Consider the following 22,020-nt stretch of genomic DNA (forward strand, 5'->3'; position numbering starts at 1 on the left):
ACATATACACACACACATATACACACACACACACACAGAGCATCCTTTGGACATTCATGGATTTTCTTCCCAACCCACTTCCACACCTTTTCTATCCCTCCTTTTTATTTTTCCTCCCTTTGTTGTTCACTTGGTTTTAGATTTAGTTTTGGATTTTACCTCCACTTTGGGAACATTTCAAAACATAATAGGGGTTTTACCTGATTTTCCTGTTATTGAGAAGAAGAATAAAGTCAAGTTCAGGGCGTTACATGTTAGGATGGCATAATGATTTCTCAGGATTGACAAAACCTTTGTTCCATGAAGTTCTATGAACAAAATTGAGATCCTTTATGGTGAAGGGGTAAATAATTAGCATGGAGGATCTAAAATATTTTAGAAATCCAGAGAAAATGAAAAGAATGTTAAAGAATCAGAGGCTCACTTGAAATTTTGCATTTTGGTTATGAATCTCCCATTTCAGCTATTAAATGAAACTTATTTTATTGTATTTTTAAATTTTTAAACCTGTAAATGCTTTTAACTTTCTAAATTGAAAGATCATCAAAGAGACATAAGTAGTTGTCCAAGCATCAAGATTATAATTAAATTCTTCTCAATCAGATAAATTAATTATTTGTATCAAATCAGACTGGTTACTCGTCTTTATCTAGTCCCGGAAAAGCTTTTCAGGAGTGAATTCAACTTTAATAAATAGGTAAATACTATCAAATGTCAGTATGTTAATGGAATTAATCTTTCAGACTTAACTTTTAGTCTGTATATTGCCAAACATCCAAATGAAAGAGAAAAAAATCATACACTCTCAAATCAGAAATGATTAACAGCATGTATAAAAAACACACACTGTTATTTAGCCAGAGTGTTAGAAATAACTTCTACTTTTCAAGATAGTAGGAAGGGAATGGAGCAATGTTCTGTGACTAAATAAATCCTACAGTAAAAATTCAGAAGCCAGCCAGGCACAGTGGCTCACGCCTATAATCCCACCACTCTGGGAGGCCGAGGTGGGAGGATCACCTGAGGTCAGGAGTTACAGACCAGCCCAACCAACATGGTGAAACCCCATCTTTACTAAAAGTACAAAAATTAGCTGGGCATGGTGGCAGGCACCTGTAATCCCAGCTACTTGGGAGGCTGAGGCAGGAGAATCACTTACCTGGGAAGCCAAGGTTGCAGTGAGCCGAAATCACGCCACTGCACTCCAGTCTGGGCAACAAGAGTGAAACTCCGTTTAAAAAGAAAAAAAAAAAAAAATTCAGAAGCCCTATTTCACTTCTTCCTGATTTAGCAATCAAGCTCTTTTTCTTAAGCGAGTCACTTAATTATTTAGGTCTCAGTTTGGAGTTGTTCATTATTTATTTCTTCAGTCACATAAAATACATCTTTCACAAGGAAATCAGTAAGTGTGTAAAGGAACAATAAAAATGTAGCCTGATTAGTCTTTCAAGTATTAATGCTTTTTATGTATTCATTCAACAATTTCTTTTTTTTTTTTTTTTTTTTCTTTGTGAGACAGAGTTTTACTCTTGTCACCCAGGCTGAGTGCAATGGCAAGATCTCGGCTCACTGCATCCTCTGCCTCCCAACCTCCCAGGTTCAGGTGATTCTCCTGCCTCAGCCTCCCGAGTAGCTGGGATTACAGGCACATGCCACCACACTGGGCTAATTTTAGTATTTTTAGTAGAGACGGGGTTTCACCATGTTGGCCAGGCTGGTCTCTATCTCCTGACCTCAGGTGATCCACCAGCCTCGGCTTCCCAAATGCTAGGATTACAGGTGTGAGCCACCGCGCCCGGCCTCATTCAACAAATATTGATTGAGCACTATGACTAGTGATTAAAGCATGAAGAACATATGATCTCAACCTCCATCTAACAGGACAGGAAAGAGACTATTAGAACAGAGGTGTGACTGGTACAGTGAATGTGTATAGAGAATATTACAGGCGCTAGGTAAAAGAGCCCCCGCGGCACAGCTTCAGGGTTAGAAGCAGCCCATTGGAGGAGATGCTCACGGACTTACAATTCAAAACATTCAGTTTCTCCGCAAAAATGTCTTGAAAAAAACTTTTAAAAATCAGGAATTTGTCAGAAAAGGGTGAAAAAATTTTCCCAGTGGAAGGGACAGCATGAGCCAAGTTTCAGATGGAGAAAAAAAGAGCTTAAGGTAAAGTGGTGAGAGATCTAATTGTAGAGGGGGCAAGGGCCAGAAACCAGAGATCCCAACCACTGAGGCAGTCTTGTGACTTTGTGGCGGTTCCACTTTATGGATTTTTGTGGAGGGGTGGGTTTTGTTTTGTTTTGTTTTTGTTTGAGATGGAGTCTTACTCTGTCACCCAGGCTGGAGCGCAGTGGCACGATCTCAGCTCACTGCAACATCCACCTCCTGGGTTCAAGTGATTCTCCTGCCTCAGCTTCCCGAGTCTGGAACTACAGGCACACACCACCATGTCGGGCTAATTTTTGTATTTTTATTAGAGATGGAGTTTCACCATGTTGGCCATGCTGGTCTCAAACTCACCTCAAGTGATCCACGCACCTTGGCCTCCCAAAGCGCTGGGATGACAGGTGTGAGCCACTGCACTGGCCCCACTGTTTTAATTCAAGAAGTAGCCTCACTAGGTCTCCTTTAGATCACTGTGGTGGAGTTGTTCGAGGAAGTACCTGACTGAGGCAGAGAAACCAAGTTCGAGCACAAGGCTGAGATGGTCTTTCCTGTAGTCCTCAGCCTCATGGGTATAAAACCAGACAAAGAGAACTGTAGTGTGGATCCAGGATCTAGATTTTTGCCGAGAGCAAGAGGAAGGTAGAGAGGCAAGTATTATTCAAGTGATCAGAACTGAGATGAGGCTGGGCAGGCAAGGGAGACAGGAGAGGCTGATGGACCGGGCAGATTGAAGGCATCATGAATCTGCAGCCTGCATGTGAGGAAAGAGTGATTAAGAGAGTGGGGAATCAGGACAGGAGGCCTTTAGAGGTGCAATGATCACGACACTGGCAGGCTACAGTTTCAAATAATATATCATTAGTTCAAATACTGAATTGGCCCAGAATTAGGGTAAGAGTTTGATGAGTAAACAAAAGGTCTACAAATGTCAGGGCCGAGGCAAGGGAGAGTGATTTAAGGCTTGGTCCTTAAGACAGGAAAGCTTTTTGTTTTAACATAAGAATTAAATGACAGTTCTGGAAGTGACAGCGTGTGTTGGGGGCCGGCAGAGGCAGAGTAGGAGGCTGCCCAACATCATAAACCAAGCGGCCAGGTCATGGTAGAAGATGCACGCAGGATTTCAGGAGGAGCTGCGGCCTCAGGGGAAGAATCAGGACTGAGTTAAGGCAAAGGCTTAAGGATTCAGAGAAAAGGCCGAGCCTGCTGGGGAAACTTTGCCTGTTGGAAGGTTCCAAAAGCCCTACAGAAAACGTGGAAGGCAGGGGAGTAGTGGGAGTCTTGGTCAGGAGAGACCACAGCAAGGACAGTCGGGAACTGAAAGTGTGGGGAAGCTCAGATGACCAGAGCAGAAGTTCATTTCGGGGACAGTCACCAAAGAGAGGTTTTAGTGGCATTTGGGGACTGAGGGGGTGCTCAGGGTTCCTAACTGGAATTCTATTGGATCATCGGTTCTTAGTGGACTGAGGCCCAGGTAGCAGGAGAGATGTAGTAAAGGTGGCCTGTGGTGGCAGTCAGCCTGTCCTCACCCCAGCCCACACAGCCCAAGGACCTGGTGGTAGGAAACCTCCTTTTAGGCAGGGGCAGGTCCCAGCAAATCATCATTTCTTGGTGCCTAAGCTAAGAGGCTTGTATGTTTTCCAACCTCTTCAATGAGGTTGTTTATATATTACAGGATAAAGTAATGATCAGAGTAATATCAATGTTCTGTGCTGTCTAGTAAACTTCTTTCCCCAAACTAACAATTTCTTTTACTCTTTGGATATGATTTCTGCAGGACTTACTGGCCAGACTTGGATGCAAAAATAAGAGAAGCATTGGTTTTACGAAGCGTTAGAGTTCGACTCCTTATAAGCTTCTGGAAGGAAACTGATCCCCTTACGTTTAACTTTATTTCATCTCTCAAAGCGATTTGCACTGAAATAGCCAACTGCAGTTTGAAAGTCGTAAGTATTATATTGACTGTGTTATTAAATAAAAAGTGAAGGCCCTCTGCATATATGTGAAAGCTGCAAGCATACACCTACGTGTAAACTTCCAGTGAGAACCAGGATGACAATCTTCAAAAAGCACGTTAATTTTTTCAAAACAATCACATACAAAAAAAGGAGAGTAGAGTTCATGTTTCCTGATACCTTCTCTGTCCAACCCTCTTCTCACTTTCTGTTGCATCCTTTCCATTTTCTTTTTTTTTTTCTTGAGACAGGGTTTTGCTCCGTCACCCAGGCTGGAGTGCAGTAGCACAATCCCGGCTCACTGCAGCCTTAACTCCCAGGCTTAGCTAATTTTGCATTTTTTTGTAGAGATGGGGCTTCAACATGTTGTCCAGGCTGGTCTTGAACTCCTGGGCTCAAGCAATCTGCCCACCTTGGCCTTCCAAAGTGCTGGGACTACCGACATGAGCCACCGCGCCTGGCCCTCTCTATTTTGCTTGAACTACCCCATTCACCTACTGTTCTTATTTGTAAGACTGTGACCAACAGAGCATTGGCCCATGCACCAGCACAGACTCCCCCAGCCCAGAGGCCTCCAAGTCTGGGTCCCCATGCTTGCCGCAGGTCCCTTGGGCCACAAACTAATCCACCTCTGGAGACCTTGAGGGAGGTAAGATTGGGAATTGGGAATATATTTGAAATGTGTTAATTCTCTAGCTCGTCTGACTCTACGCCAATCCTCATCGCCCTCTTCCTCCGCTCCAGACTTGGTGCGAGCTATTCCCTCTGCCTACAACACTCTTCTTCTCCATGTTGACCCACCTCATAACCACTAATCCTTTAGGTCTCAGTTTTCCTCAACCCCCATGCAGTCACTCAACAAACATGCACTGAGAATCTGGACTGTGGCAGGCTCTCTCCTAGGTAACCAAGCTGTATCCCTTGATTTAGGGATCCAGGGTATCAAGGGCTCTGCAATTAACTTTGACACATGGCTTCCATGATCGCCCTGACCCTGAATATCCCAAGGCCAGACAGGAGAAGGGCAAAACTGGAGGGCTGTGTGAGAGGCACTTTTGGATTAGGCCTGGAGGTAGGGAACGTCCCTTTAGCCTTCATTCCACTGCCTGGATAGCTTTCACATGGCCATGCCTAATAGCCAAAGAGGCTTATGACCGTGTTCCGAAAGTCAGCTGTGTTTCCAGGGTGACAAAGGAACAGGTTTGTGAATTATCATGATCTGAAGTTCCTGGTACACAGGATCCATTGCACTCATCTTCCCTCATAGAGAACCCTCATTCCTACCTCCCACAAGGGAGAAAACGCGAAGTTCCACACAGTCACTGCACAGTCTTCCAGTGATATCGAGCCTGAAAGCGCTACATCATAGTTTATCAATGTAAAAACTAAAACAGAACAGTAAGAATTCCCCACCACTCGGCCGGGCGCGGTGGCTCAAGCCTGTAATCCCAGCACTTTGGGAGGCCAAGACGGGCAGATCACGAGGTCAGGAGATCGAGACCATCCTGGCTATCATGGTGAAACCCCATCTCTACTAAAAAATGCAAAAAACTAGCTGGGCGAGGTGGCGGGCGCCTGTAGCCCCAGCTACTCGGGAGGCTGAGGCAGGAGAATGGCGTAAACCCAGGAGGCGGAGCTCGCAGTGAGCTGAGATCCGGCCACTGCACTCCAGCCTGGGTGACAGAGCAAGACTCTGTCTCAAAAAAAAAAAAAAAAAAAAAAAAAATTCCCCACCACTCACCAAAAAATACCCAAAATCAGGTTAAGGCTATCTCCCTTCCTGAGTACAGAAACAGGATAAGCACAAGGAAAACTGCCATTAGAAAGGGAAGGTTCGGAGGCCCATGGCAGTCCCTGGTCCACAGCAGTTATAAAACTCTTCTGGGAAGGTATTGTGAAGTCCTCATACTCCTGCTGGTTCAGACCGAGGACCCAAGGTTGTTTTAAGGCATGAACAGTTAAAGGAGTCTGGGGTCCTAGCATGAGCTGGTTGGTTTCTTGGGCAATGCAAGTTTCTCAGAAATGTAGTACGTTCTGATGTACTTGCTTCTAGTTATTTCCATGTATCCATAGCCATGTCCAAAGTTTCTTGTTGTACATAATTCCCTAACTTGATGAATTATGCTTTCTACTTCATAGACTTCTCTCTCTCTCTAATGATAGGGTTCATTCAAGACCATCAGACACAGGTGGGAAGATTACCCCTATTATAATTATACCAATTATTTCATCTTTCCTACAGGGCTCATTCTTAACTGGCCACTTAAAGGATTTTTCATACATATTTTCTATTGAGTTCTAGGTACAGTCAGCTTTCTAACCCTGTGAAATACCAAATTTCTGATCTATCTGCCCTCTATCATTTCCACTTATAAACTAGCCATTCCTTCCCTGAGCCTATTTCTCTCCTCTCACACGCTTTTTAAAAGCACAACTAACAGGCCAGGCACAGTGGCTCACACCTGTAATCCCAGTGCTTTGGGAGGCCAAGGCAGGTGGATCACTTGAGGCCAGGAGTTCAAGACCAGCCTGGACAACATGGTGAAACCCCATCTCTAGTAAAAATACAAAAATTAGCTGGGCGTGGTGGTGCACGCCTGAAATCCCAGCTACTTGGGAGGCTGAGGCACAAGCATTACCTGAACCCGGGAGGCAGAGGTTGCAGTGAGCCGAGATTACGCCACTGCATTCCAGACTGGGTGACAGAGCAAGATCCTGTCTCAAAAAAAAAAAAAAAAAAAAGCACAAATAACAACCACACACAGTACAAACAATTCATTTCCCCAGTCCCTACAGCCAAAGCCCTAACAGCCAAAGGTTTGGTGGCACTTTGTATTCCTTCCAAATAAATGCCAGTTATGTTTTTACCAAATAGTTTGTCACTGTATAACATGAGATTTCATCTTTCCATCCTACAATACCAATTTACTTGCTGCCCGCTGCCCAATGAGTAAACCAGTGCTACATCATTTATTTTTTGTTGTGTTGCTGTTATAGCAACACACACTTCACATTGCCTGAACTTAGTAAGTACTTAATACTTTTTAAATAAGTGAATAAATGTGTTATATTCATGAATATTCATGAGTATATACAGTTATCCAGGCACTGAGTTAAATGCCTTATATAGATTATGTAATATCCACAACCAGACAGGCAGACATGTGGCTTATGCCTGTAATCCCAGTGCTTTGGGAGTCAAGGCAGGAGGTTCACCTGAGGCCACAAGTTCAAGACCTGCCTGGGCAACGTAGGGAGACCCCCCCCCCATCCCTACAAAAACACTTAAGAGATAATAATATTTACAATTACCCTGTGAAACAGGTACTTTCCCTATTTTATAGACATGGGAACTGAATCTTACATTAGTTAACCTCTCTGAAGGATACTAGTGAGTAATGGGGCAAGACTCAAATCTAAGTCTTTTGAACTCCAGAACCTGAGCTCTTAAACATGTCTCCACGGCCTCTGCATGTAGAAGAGATCATTGCAGTTACAAAGTCCTTTTTAATCTTTCTTATCTATATTCAGAAACGTCATATACACCAAGGTGCAGTGGCTCAGACTTGTAATCCCGACACTTTGGGAGGCCAAGACAAGTGGATCACTTGAGGCCAAGAGTTCAAGACCAGCCTGGACAACATGGCAACACCCTATTTCTACAAAAAAAAAAGGGAAAAAAAAAAAAAAAAAAAAGCAAAAACTAGCCAGGTGTGATGGTGCACATCTGTAGTCCTAGGGACTCAGGACTCAGAAGGTAGAGGCCAGGGATCACTTTAGCTTAGGAGTTCAAGGCTGCAGTGACCTATGATTGCCACTGCACTCCAGCCTGGGGACAGAGCAAGACTGTCTCAAAGCAAAAACAAAACATCATATACTGCATCTGCTCAAAGATATGAGAAGCTACACGTCCAAATTATATCCAAGGATCAAGAAAAGGTCAGATGTTTGTAACTCATTCATGCCAGTAAGATAAATTTTATTTTTCATGAAATTATTAACAACTTCAATTCATAAAAATGTAGAATTTACTGTAAATTTCCAAAAATAATGCTTCTCACCTGTGTTTGCATCTTAATCTCCCTAATAGTCTGGTAACTTTGATGGATAATAGAAATTCTGATCTCTGTTTAACTGGGTTTTGTAAACTGAGGAAATCATGCACATATCTGTGTAGTCACAAATCAGTATAAGTATTAGAAATAAAAACATGACTGTGATTACTACCACAGATCTGTTTTCCAGGCCAGATTTTCAAATAAATGAAATAACCAGGAGTTGGATCAGGGCACCAACCTGGGTTTGAAATCAGGTGCCCATGATCAGAGGAGAAGCAGGTGCAGTCCCAGGGAGTCAGAGACACAGGAGAATGGAATCTAATTGTATTCAATACCTTTTCACAGACAAGAGAACTCTTGGGATTGATTCAGCTCAGAAACAGCTTTTTCCAGATAATTACAGTGGCATATGGAGCTCCAGGAAAAAGGAAGTGAGAAAAAGAACAGGTGTCTAGTTCACCAATGGCTCACATGACGCTTGGTGGAGTTTTCAAAACATACATGTTGATTGAGTGCATGCATGACATATGAAGTCAAAGGAAGGGAGCTAATAAAGGCAGAGTGATAAGATTCTGCAAGACAGTGAGGGGACAGGGCAGAACCCAGGACAGTGCCTGAGTCCAAGGTGTGGTTAGCCATTTTCTGCAGGCGTGTGCTGGGGAAGGGTGACCACGGGTGAAGAGGCTGCCCAGTGAAGTCATGTACTCTGGAGGTCAGTACAGCCGCACTCAGAGGAGCCCCTGTTATTTGCGAGGTCTAGCAGGAGCAGAGAGGACTAGTCTGGAGCTTTCAGTATACCATATGGTGCATTTGCTCCAATCTCCTTTTCCAAATTCTCCTCTGGCCAAGTCACGGGTCCATCCCACCCACTGTTTCTTGACCCCCCCCCACCCCCAGCACACCTGCCACTAGGGCACCTGCAGTTGCAACTTCCAGGGTGTGAAATGTTAACTGCTCTAAGAATTACCAAAAATTACAAGGAAAGTAGAATCCATCATTGCAACCTTTATAGTACTTAATCAGCTTCATCTTTTTGATGTTTTTGAACACAGATGGTCACTCTTTTTGAATAAACCAAACATTAATAGTTCACACATAGCCATTTTATAAAACAGAGTCCATACACTTCTAAGCATCAATACAAGCCTAGATGGGCAAGAAGCTTATAGCCCTAATGTCTAGAACACAGATGGGTGATAAACTCTTCCAAGAAAAGTGAGGATTGGAATCTTGCATAGAGCGTGTCTTCAGAAGCCTGGTAGTGCTGATAAAGCACATGGCCTGGGAACTAGGTAGGGAATCTCTGTCCTTAAAGGAGTGGGCACCCCCACCTCCAACCGCCTCCAGCCCTGACGTGGATTGATCTCCATGAGGGGCTCATGGAAAAAGACTGTGAAGCACGAAATTGCCCTAGTCAGCTGTTTTTTTAGAGTTTGTTTTTTTAACAAACGAATAAATCCATTTTGAAATGTCTTTGCTGTCACCCACAGGGTATTAGGTGTCGAATAATACCAGTGAATAAAACCTGATTTCTGCTGTCATTTTAGTCTTCCAGAGAAAACTGTTTCCCTTCTTAAGGGCCATCTTTGACTTTCTAGAGCAAATGGATTTTTACTGAAGCCTCAAGCTGTGACTCTATCCTTGACTTAACTCAAGATGTATATTTTATTCTTTTTGAAATCCATCTTGATTCTACAATATCTTTCCCAAAAGGAAACAGTCACACGTGTGGCCACGTGTGGTGATAGAATGTCTGAGCGAGGTAACTTCTGGCTGTTATTGGTGGTGACGCTCTCAATATTCGTGTGACCTCATGAACATAAAACTGTGACTTAAGAACATTCACAGGTTATTAGGTGACTTTGAAGAGTCCAGAGACCAATGCAGATTTTGCAGAAGACAGGAACTGAGGACACTGGGTGAACCAGGTATCACTGTCTATAACCGTGGGATATGGCCCTGAGAGCCACACAGATCACATGTTTACCTGTGTTGTGGAATAGATAGTTTTTAGGTAGATTCTGATCTCTGCACCGTGGGCCTCGAGGGTTTTACAAAAAATCAAAATAGAACTTCTGTGGCTAGAAGGGATCTTAGTGATCATCGAGCTTGTCACCGTTCTACCACGCTAGGGAAGGGGAATCCAACTCTCATTATTTCCTCAAGCCAAATGTGAACACTTACGGTTTTAAAACTGCAAATGACATCTCCTTTTCTAGGTATCATGCCATTTTCCTCCCTGCCTCTTCTTTCCTTTAAATACACATGATTCTATAGCTGTGGACATTCCAAAAGGTTCCGGGCAGTTCTGAAAATACTCACCATTTTCCCATATAGGGGATAACTGATATTTTCACCTTTGACTAGTGTCTTCCAGTGAGCTGAGTCATGGAGTTCCATGAGTTTAGCCACAGTTTAAGCCTTGTCTGAGAATTTAGCAAATTCCGCAGACCCCTAAGGCATAGCCTGGTTGTTCCCGCAGTCATACCCCTTCTTTTAGCTGCCCCATTCCTGGTCTTGGGTGAACTGGAACATTGCCTTTTGAGTCAATAAAAGTTGAAATTCAGAATTCAGAATTCACGGTTTGAAATTGTGATTTTTTTTTTTTCAGTTGCCTATCAAAAGAGCTCCTAGACTTAGGTGTTCAGATGGAAAAGTATTTGTTCCTATGGCAAAGTCTCTTTTGACCTTTGCAAATCCCTAGTTTAATCAGCTAGTCATTGACGTAATATATGCAACATGTAAGAATACTCATTCAGTTCATTGCCATGCTTGAAAGAAAGCACCCTGAGGCATGCTTCAAATGCCAGCACACCCTGATGAATAAGACAATGTGGATTAAACAACCTTCTGGCCCTTATCCTGCTGAAAAAAGAAAAGGAATTTTGTGTTCATTTAGTAGCTTAAAAGTGTTAATTATATACCTAGTTGAGCATGCTAATTTTCTCTTGTTGCCTATTTAGATTTGAGAACAAAAATAGCTTCATCTACCTGAGGTAATAAGATTATGGCTTTAATAACCCATCATGAGGTCTATTGTCAGTATCTGGATAATACATTCTTTTGTGCTCTTGGACAAGACCAGAAACATTCCTCTTATTTACCTGTTTTTGTCTTACAGAAATTTTTTGATCTGGAAAGAGAGAATGCTTGTGCTACAAAAGAACAAAAGAATCACACCTTTCCTAGGTTAAATCGCAACAAGTACATGGTGACAGATGGAGCAGCTTATATTGGTAGGTGTCAGGGCTGTGAGGTTCCTTGGGTGGGGGTCACCCAGGCAGTGGTAGTCCAGCTGTGCTCCACGGTATGCCCTGGGGAGGAAGCAAGGCCTTGGGAACCACTGCTGGTGAATGGGGGGAAATGGAGATCAGGAAACAGGATGGTGAAGACAGGGAGCTCATCACTCAAACACCTCTTTCATGGCCTGATTTACATACCAGAAGACGTAGAAGACACCTTTCCATAAATGTTTTCCAGAAATTTTCTGGTCCCTTTGCCTCATTGTATAGGCAGGGATGAGAATGGCTCATCAAAGGTGTGTCCTGGTACTGGAACGAGCCATGTCATCCCCTTGCCCACAGCACCACAAGCCAGCCTGACGTGAGTGATGCGGAGGCAGACAGTGCTGAAACTCTCAATGCCCAGCCAATTATCCCATCCCTGCCATCTTCCAAATGTCCCACTCTGTACAATTTAACTTGAGCTCTTCAAACCTCAGTTTTCTCATCTGTAAGATGGGGCTAATAATAGTAACTACTTCATTGGATGAAGTGTAGAAGAGATAAAATGAGCAAAGTACCTGGCACATAAATAATACGCAATTAATGCCAGCTATTATTATTAAGGTAAGAGACCCAGGTGCTAAAATCATTCTATAATGGTGTAATTATTAATATATCAAATCTATTCTAATTTTCCATGATATATATGAGTCCATGGTAACCTTTTAACGAGTACCATCACAGGCAGTTAAAATGATCTATAAGACGGTACATAAATCCAAAAACAGCAGTGCAGTAATTGCATTGTACAGATGAAATGGCAGTCTGAAAGCAGAAAAAAACATATTCATGGAATATAGAAATACAAAATCTGTATCAATTTTTTTTTCAAATTCAGTGAGTAAAAAATACACCCTTTTAACTTTGTAAAAGCACTTGATTCATTTCTCTTGGCAACATCATCAATAGGGAGGGCAGCTTTTATCATCTTCAGTTTACAAATGAGGAAACTTGGACCCTAAGACTCAGAAATACAGATATTAGGGGGATGGAGCCGGGTCTGGCATCCAGGGCCCCCAGTCATCTCACCTGCTGCCACCGGCCACGGCAGACACTGCCACTGGCCATGTGGGGAGTCACTAACTCCCAGGCTCAGTGTGAACATATTTTTTTTTTCCATTTTCAATATCACATTAGAAGAGAGTATTGGAATAGTTTAAAGACGTATATCTGGCTGGGCGCGGTGGCTCACGCGGTAATACCAGCCACTTTGGGAGGCCAAGGCAGGTGAATCACCTGAGGCCAGGAGTTCAAGACCAGCCTGGGCAACATGGTGAAACCCCGTCTCTACTAAAAATACAAAAATTAGCTGGGTGTGGTGACACATGCCTGTAATCCCAGCTACTAGGGAGGCTGAGGCAGGAGAATCACTTGAACCCGGGAGGCAGAGGTTGCAGTGAGCCAAGACTGCACCATTGCACTCCAGCCTGAGTGGCAGGGCAAGACTCCATCTCAAGAGAGAAAGAGAAAGAAAGAGAGAGATTGATCCTTCTGGCCTTTTGGTGGTGCTGGAATATGAGACTATTGGCTAGGTGTGGTGGCTCACGCCTGTAATCCCAGCACTTTGGGAGACCGAGGTGGGCAGATCACAAGGTCAGGAGATCAAGACCATCCTGGCTAACACGGTGAAACCCCATCTCTACTAAAAATACAAAAAATTAGCCCGGCGTGGTGGCGAACATCTGTAGTCCCAGCTACTTGGGAGGCTGAGGCAGGAGAATGGCGTGAACCCGGGAGGCGGAGCTTGCAGTGAGCTGAGGTCACAACACTGCACTCCAGCCTGGGCGACAGAGCGAGACTCCTCTGTCTCAAAAAAACAAAAAGAGAAGAGAATATTATTTCATTCCTGTTGTCACTCTCAGTGACCTAAAATGTGATTATTTTGATTTTTCTCATGTGCACCAACTTATGGAGAGTAATACGAAATCAGCTGCAAGTGATTAAAAACAACCTCAAACTCATTTAATAAAAAATGGGAACTTTCGGCTTAATCATCAGGGAACCCAGGGATGGTTCAGGTTTTAGGCACGACAGGATGAGGGACTCAAATCTGGATATTTTACATGTGGAATTTACTCAAAGTGAGATGTTGTATGTCCATGCAGCAGTGACTTGTACGTGTATCTAAATGTTCTTTTGTGGGAAATTTTTTTTAAAAGGAGGGGAGGGCTTAAAAATTAAAATTAAAAAAATAAATACCTGAAACTAGGGATTTTTTTTAAATGTACTTTTGATGAATTAAGTGTTTTAGGCCGAGCACAGTGACTCACACCTGTAATCCCAGCACTTTGAGAGACTGAGGCAGGTGGATCACCTGAGGTCAGGAGTTGGAGACCAGCCTGGCCAACATGGTGAGACCTTGTCTGTACTAAAAATACAAAATTAGCAGGGTATTGTGGCACATGCCTGTCCTCCCAGCTACTCGGGAGGCTGAGACAGGAGAATCACTTGAACCCGGGAGACAGAGGCTGCAGTGAGCTGAGATCCCACCACTGCATCCCAGCCTGAGCAAGACAGAGTGAGACTCCATCTCTAAATAAATAAATAGACCGGACACAGTGGCTCACACCTGTAATTCCAGCACTTTGGGAGGCTGAGGTGGGTGGATCACAAGGTCAGAAGATCGAGACCATCCTGGTAACACGGTGAAACCCCATCTCTACTAAAAATACAAAATATTAGCTAGGTGTGGTGGCATGCACCTGTAGTCCCAGCTACTCAGGAGGCTGAGGCCGGAGGATCACTAGAACCTGGGAGGCGGAGGTTGCTGTGACCCGAGATTGTGCCACTGCACTCCAGCCTGGGCAACAGAACGAGACTCCTTTCTCCATAAAATATTAAAAAATAATAAATATTTTAGAGTGAGACAAACCTATATTTGAATTCCAGCATTGACACTTACATGCTGAAAAATGGTAGAAAGTCACGTCATCTCTGTAAGCCTCTATTTTCTCATCTGTAAAGCGGGGATAATAGCACCCGCCCTTCAGTAGTGCTTCGAGGCTTAAACAAGATAGTACATGAAGAGCTCCTAACACTGTCTCTGATCTGTCCATATCTTTAGGAAATATGGATTCCTGGCTCTCCCTTTCTTCTTCCTTCTATAATACATTTTTAAATGAGTGAATTTTACACATAATATTTTATCAAAACATTAATTCCCTAGACTGAAGCATAGTTCTAGTATAAAAATACTCAAAGAACCTTAGGAGAAAAAAGTCCATCAATAATTTAAATAATTATCAGCATGTTCTGATCTCCTAAGTCATCGCTGAGATACTTGCTGAGAACGCGGAGTTGAGAAAAATCCACAGTGGACCTCGCACGGAATCACCACTCCATTAAGTTTTCACAAGACTCACAGAAGAACCCCCACCCAGTGTCATCTCTCTAATTCTGAAATCTCCGGGGTACATTTGAGTTAAGCTCTGCAAACTTGTCTAGGAGATGGTTTGAAGGATTGGAGGGCTGACAAGGGGGTGGTGGGTGGGTGGAAGGCACCCGAAGGCCCAGGAACCTTCCCAGCGAGCTCTCTTGCAACCGCATCATCATGTCCCTCTGAGTGACACTACAGTTCTGGCAACTGGGGGCTCAGCATGCATTTTTGGAAGCTGCAGTGGCAGTCTCAAAAAAAGCTGGATGAAATTGTCTCCCAATTAAAAAAATACTGAAGCATATATGTGATTTTGAAATCAAGCCAGACTGTCAGGAAGTGAAAGGTAGAAGAGCACGATCACAAGGGCACAGGAATTCCTTTATCAGCCTGTGAAAGCTTCCCAGAGCCATGATCCCTGAGGTGAGCCTAATTAAAGCTTTTGAGTATCAGTAAAGATGCCGGATCTTGGCTCAATCCATTGAATTCAAAGGAAAACAAAGCTTTATTTTATAGAATAAGCCTTCAAAATCTCGTAACCTCTCTCCCTCATTTTCCTCCTACCCCAGGCTGCCCCTAAAGCATATTCCTATGTATATTTCCTTCAGAGAGTATCGTCCGCACATGCACAGAGCAGAATTCTCAACATGGCTGTGGTGCTCCTGACCTCAGGAGGTTGACGTCGTAGTCCAGGGTGAAGCACACAATTTCTGGCACAAAGGATGCCTTTAGGATCAGAGGCAACATGGAGTACAAGTAAAGTGTGGACCCTGGAGTCAGACCTGGCTTTGAACCTCAGCTCTGATATTTTTCTCTTCCCGCTTTGGACAAATTACTTAACCTTTCCGTGCCTTGACTTCCTCATCAATATGACGGAGTTCGTATTACCACCTCAGAGGACAGCAGTGAAAATTGAAGAAATAATGTAATGAGATGATATATTCACTGCCCTTGTTACAGTGCCTGGCAACGGCTGTGGGGATGAGATTTTAGTCTCATATCCAAGAGTCCTTAAAGGACACGCAAGACCACAGGAGCCTTTTGCTTACAGAATGAATAGAAGATACTGCCTGGCAAGGGACACTTGAGCAATGCTCATGCCACAGAAGCTACTCATCCCCAGTTTAGAGATCCAGTCCTGAATTTACCTGGCCCTGAGCATTTGCACATAACTGCGGCCTCTGCACATAGTCACATGTCTCAGAGGAACGGCCAGGAAGGCCACATTAGCCACGGGGGTCTCTGTGCAGGGACACTAGCACAGTATTCTGTACCACTTGGGGGACAGTTCACTAATTTATATCAAAAAATTCATCCAAAGCTATGTCTATCATGAAGCCACTGATAGTACCATTGTGCTGTTGATCCAGGGGGCAGATGATGGGTGGGGATGAGGGGAGAAGGATAAAGCAAAAGGGGGAAGGTCCTTCTCTCTGCCGATATTTGGTTTAGGGACTTGGTGTTCGTAGGCTCTGAGGAATAAACTTTAGGAGTAAAATGAGAGACAAGAAACCACCTTCTGATGTTCCTGGGGGTACCAAATGGAAAAGGGACTTGGTATGTTTGAGGGCTCCAGAATGCAGAGCAGAGACCAAAATACAAAAGCTGCAAAGGAAGAGATACTGGCTGTCTCCATGGATGTGCTTTCTTCCAGCAGCTTCTCCCACAGATGACTGCAGGCCCTTGGGCCAGGGGTGCCCAGGGAGACGGATGATCTCAGCATCTTAGTGATTTCTGCAGCGGAACCTGAGTTGCTGCAGAGGGGACAGAAGGCCAATATCTCCGCCTAAAACCTGTCAGTTCCCTTTATGGAATCAGCTCTTACCCAAAGAATAGAACAAAACTGGGAGCTTAGATCAGACCTGGCCTGGTGGTAATTTCAAAGATAATTTTGTCAACCTTGACATGGCTAGATATTTTTTAATGAGAATAATTCCTGGTTTATCATACAGTCTGGCAGACCTGGGTGCACCATTGATTAGCCATGTGATTAGGCAAATTTATTCACCCCTTTGAGCCCCCCACTCCTCAGCTGTAAAGTGGAAGTAAGTCCCACCAACCATACAAATAATATATACAAATACCAAGCAGCAGCTGGTTCTGGTGGTTGCACATGTACTCACAGCTGCTTAGGAGGCTGAGGTGGGAGGATTGCTTGAGCTCAAGAGTTCAAGGCTACCATGAACTATGATCAGGCCCCTGCACTCTAGCCTGGGCAACAGAGAGAGATCCTGCCTCTAAAACTAAAATCAGGCCCGGCACAGTGGCTCATGCCTGTAATCCCAGCACTTTAGGAGGCCAAGATGGATGGATCACCTGAGGTCAGGAGTTCGAGACCAGCCTGGCCAATATGGTGAAACCCTATCTCTATAAAAATACAAAAAATTAATGGGGACATTGTGGTGGGCTCCTGTAACCCCAGCTACTCAGGAGGTTGAGGCAGAGAATTGCCTGAACCTGTGAGCCAGAGGTTGCAGTGAGCCAAGATTGTACCACTGCACTCCAGCCTGGGCAACAGAGCAAGACTGTCTCAAAAAAAAAAAAAAAGAAAGAAAAGAAAAGAAAAAGAAGAAAGCTACTCAGCTACAGAGTAGGGCATCCACAGAAAGCAAGTGGAGGGATGTGGTGTGTTTTTCTTATATAGGAGTCTTATCTGTGTAAAAGCTAAGCTAAGCTGCGTCTATGTGTAAGTAAGCTGACAGCATGACAAAATTTATTATTCTACCGATTTAAAGAAAACATTCTTATGTGTAATGACATTTAGTGTATAAGTACATCAAAGCGTAACTATAGCTATCCTGAAAGCACATACTGTTATGGGTATTGGGACATCTGGACTTTCCACTGCTGTAGGACTGTATCCTTTGGGATATCTTTAGGTTGTTTTCTCAACTGTAAACATCTATGACCATGGTTGTGACTGGCAAGGAACATGCCTTGTTAGTCTCAAGATGGAGCTGAACTGAAAATGCCATTACTCTAGCTCTCTGGGGCTACTGCTTCCTCCACACCTTGAAGATGGACTACATGGGAGTGGCATACACATAAGTCTCTTCTAGGGCAGATCCCAGACTTACTCCTTTGTATGAGCTGAATCGTGTCCCTCCAAAATTCATATGTTGAAGTCCTAACCCCCAGTACCTCAGAATGTAACTCTATTGAGAGACAGATCTTTAGAGAAATTGTCAAGTTAAGATGAGATCATTAGTGTGGCCTTAATCTAATATGAACGATGTCCTTGTCAAAAGGGGAAATTTGGACAGAGACATGCATAGAGGGCAGACAACATGTTGGGAGGCTGAGGTGGGATGATCACTTGAACCCAGGAGTTCAAGACCAGCCTGAGCAACATAGCAAGACCCCATCTCTATTTAAAAATTTAAAAAATAAATAAATAAATAGAAAGAAAATAGAAAATGCCCATCTACAAGCCACGGAAAAAGGTCTGGAACAGATCCCTGCTCATGGTTCTCAGAAGGAATCAACCCTCCCAACACCTGGATTTTGTCTCCAGAACCATGAGACAATACATTTCTATAGTTTCATCCACACAATTTGTGGAACTTTGCTATGGCAGCCCTGGAAACATGAATACACCACGTAACACAGGCAGTCATATTTGAGAGGCTGTTCTCATAGCACCTGCCCCACTTCCTGGGCCAAGAGGCCAGATCCTGGATCTGGGAAATGATTTCTAGTCCAATCGGGTGTTTGTTAGAAACTGAGTCTCCTTCTCTGGCTTGAGCGTTTTCTTTGATGTGAAAGCTTCAGGGACTTTTAATTAGAATCCCTCATTTGTTCACACGGATTAGATGTTGTCTCTTTGAGAAGGTAGTAATTACTCACAGGATTTTTAAATGAATCCCTATATATTTTAAATGTTGCTGTATTTAGTGTGGCTTGTGAATGTCAATAAGAAATAACATTTACAAGAAAGAACAGCAGATTCCTTGTTTTGAGTTTCCACCGGAGCAAAGCTGAAGAAAATGCCAAAATAATATGCAAATATTAATATGCCATATGTAAGGCTTCTTGGTTTTTTTTTTCGGAGCTGTCAACACAATTCAGCCTCTCCGTTGTTATTTCTGGGTGGTGATGATTTTTAATAGAATCCACTCTGAATTTCATTATATTGGGTATGTTCCCAGTGGACTCTATCTAACTCCTCAGCATTATTTCTTTGTTTGTTTGCAGGAAATTTTGATTGGGTAGGGAATGATTTCACACAGAATGCTGGAACGGGCCTTGTTATCAACCAGGCAGATGTGAGGAACAACAGAAGCATCATTAAGCAACTTAAAGATGTGTTTGAAAGGGACTGGTATTCACCGTATGCCAAAACCTTACAGCCAACCAAACAGCCGAACTGCTCAAGCCTGTTCAAACTCAAACCGCCCTCCAACAAAACTGCCACAGACGATGCAGGCGGAAAGGATCCCTGGAACGTATAACGTGAATAAACAAACTGATAGGACAGTTCCGTATTTCATATTTATACATAAAGGACTTGAGGAGAGAAAAAAACACTTTAATATGTCTCTTTTTTTAGGGAAAAAGCACACTTACAAAAAATATTCTCTGAACAACACATAATACCTAACAATATCTTAGCGTCGTGTACACTGAAATTAAGACTTTTGTATTTGTTACCTCTGACAGAGAATGTCATTCTGGTGTAGAAGTTAGTTTTTACATTTGCATACAACTTTTAAGACTTTCATTCCTGCTTCTTTCTAGTTTTAGAACTTTTTCTGCTGACCTACCCGGTCAGTTGTTAGGAAGCTTAGCATGAGGTGGGCTCTTCAACACCATTCTGAGAACTGCTAATTTAGAGAGGAAGGTGAGGATTTTTGCCTTGGAGAAGAGACTGATAAAACCAGTGTTTATCCTTGTAAATCGTCTCCAAGACCTACACAGTCAGCTAAGCGTGAACAGCTTACATCTCATGCCAGCCTTCAACACCCTTGAAAAATATCCTTTTCTGTCTTGCTCATTTTCTTCTTATACCATAGGTTTTATTTGGTATCATTTTCTCTTCTCACAAAATGTTCCTATTATTTTCTGTATTCAACCTCAACATTACTTCTAACTATAACATCTTTTGAAAACCTACAAATTTCTCAGAGTGGATACTAAGTGGAAATAGCAGTCTTTCATTTTTACCTTTCAACTGAATCCTTTTTTCCCCTACCAAATTGGTATTTTAAAAAAAGACAGTCAGCAATATATGTCCTTTCTCTCAAGCTCAGATAAATTATGAAATTATGTGGCCACCTGCTAATATCCAGCAAGCTATCAAGTCTGCATTTTGGGAATAAAGTAGTTTTTCACATTTTTGTTCAGTTTATGGTATTATAAAGGAAAGATCTCTATGCTTCAGTGGATTTTAATTTCTTTAGAATCATTATGCTGTTAAGAGTATGCCAGCAAACATTTATAGAGCTATTTAATATACCTTGTGCTATTTAATATACCAAATGCTTTTCAGAGAAATGCAATTTAAATACTGTGCTTAACATATTTTACTAAGAAACAGAAATATTGAATTATTGTTCTATAATGTAATTGTGTGTTGTTGTTTTATATCTATACAATATGTACCCCTGTATTAATGGAGACCATTGCTACATTAGGGAGAGGCATGGCCTCTTCAGAGCCCACAGCAGGTGGCCGGGATGTCCAGTTCCAATGTTGTTCCCGACTCTGTGACTCAAAGCAGAGCTCCTCGCTGCTTGGCCTCGGGCTTCTCTTGGTAACGTAGATGGTAATACTCACCTACCTCGCAAGGATGTTGTCATGGTAGGAAATATTTATAACTTGTTTTGAAATCAAAAGAACCTATATCAATGCTAAGCATTACAATATATAATCTTTTTCTTGAAATAATCTTTGTCATATCTTAATAGAATCAACACCAGGTCCTCCCCAAGAATCCACAAAGGAAAATAAATTCACAGCTTGCAGTTGCAAATGTGGATGAAAAGAACACGGCACCACAGAAACCCTGGTAGAGCTCTGGACTGTCAACATTTCAATGGAACATGGTGTTGGGCCGCCTTGGCAGGAATAACATCAACACAAAACTAGACATCGTGCTAGAGTTTGTTCTGCAGGACTGTAATATACACATATTTTCAGAGCAAGGAAACACTCAATTATTCTTTTTTCATTTCTGGAGACTTGATTTCTAAATGCCAAAAAAGTGATCGAGGAGCCTATGAATCTTACCCCATGGATTTACTTAATATAGAAGGGCTATGATAACTTCCCTTCTTGTTATTTGCAAGTATTGCTTCACGAGATATTTAACCAGTTGATCAGGAGAACTGGAAGGAAGCTGTATTTTTAAGGGTAGCATGTTTTTATGACTAACTGGGAGATTCTCACTGAAATTCCTCATCAATAATAGGAATATTATTCAGCCCATAAGACTCTAAATATTTGCCATATACACAATCCATGTTTGAGTTGGGAGTTATAACTCTGCCAGTTATCCCACTAAAGTAAACGTGGCTTTGGTGATGATTTTCAAAAGAAAACAGGCTGGGTACAGTGGCTCACGCCTGTAATCCCAGCACTTTGGGAGGCCAAGGCAGGAGGATTGCTTGAGGCCAGGAGTTTGAGACCAGCCTGGGTAGCATAGTAAGACCCTGCCTCTAAAAAAAATAATAAAGAAATAAAGGAAAGAAGGAATCAGAGTAGGAGTGGTGACAGACCTACCAAGTTCACACTCAGACAAACAAAAGCAACCTGGGTTGGTTTTAAAAAGGATGTCTAAAGGGAGAAGAAAACAACCACAAGAACCAAAACTTGTTAGTTCTCAAGTTGTCCCCTGAAGTATTCATCTGCAGCCATGGGACACTCATAGGCTTGGTGTCATGGGGCCTCTTCACTGTCACTTATCTGCTGTATGTGCTACGAGAAGAGAATGTCATCCTTTATGGAATGACCAGCATTGCCATTTCCTTTTGAGGCCTGGCAAAATGCCACCACCAGGAGCTGCATCCCAGGCTTTTCTGCCAAGCAGCAGCAGCAGATGCCTACCAGACGCAGCAAGCCCCTAATCAGGGGAGTCTGGGCAGCGGTGGTGACTCCATGGAGCCACACTGTCCTACTGTGGCAGCCAGGAAAGTGACCCCCATACCAATAGTGTCCGAAATGGGTTCATGTCTCCCAAGAGAACA

At 43.0% G+C, this 22,020-nt stretch overlaps 1 protein-coding gene across 1 annotated transcript in view; it reads left to right on the plus strand.

Annotated features, from left to right (window-relative positions):
* PLD5 (phospholipase D family member 5) overlaps positions 1–20,396 on the plus strand; it is a 356,225-nt gene extending 335,829 nt beyond the window's left edge. Inside the window, exons 8-10 of the mRNA XM_033197381.1 lie at positions 3,944–4,112; positions 11,301–11,415; positions 19,031–20,396. Coding sequence (XP_033053272.1) covers positions 3,944–4,112; positions 11,301–11,415; positions 19,031–19,287 — 541 coding nt within the window. The 3' untranslated portion in view covers positions 19,288–20,396. The remainder of the gene's footprint in view (positions 1–3,943; positions 4,113–11,300; positions 11,416–19,030) is intronic.
* The last annotated feature ends 1,624 nt before the right edge of the window (positions 20,397–22,020 follow it).

This window comes from Trachypithecus francoisi, unplaced genomic scaffold (assembly GCF_009764315.1).
Source record: "Trachypithecus francoisi isolate TF-2019V2 unplaced genomic scaffold, Tfra_2.0 Lachesis_group5, whole genome shotgun sequence".
NCBI lineage: Eukaryota > Metazoa > Chordata > Mammalia > Primates > Cercopithecidae > Trachypithecus > Trachypithecus francoisi.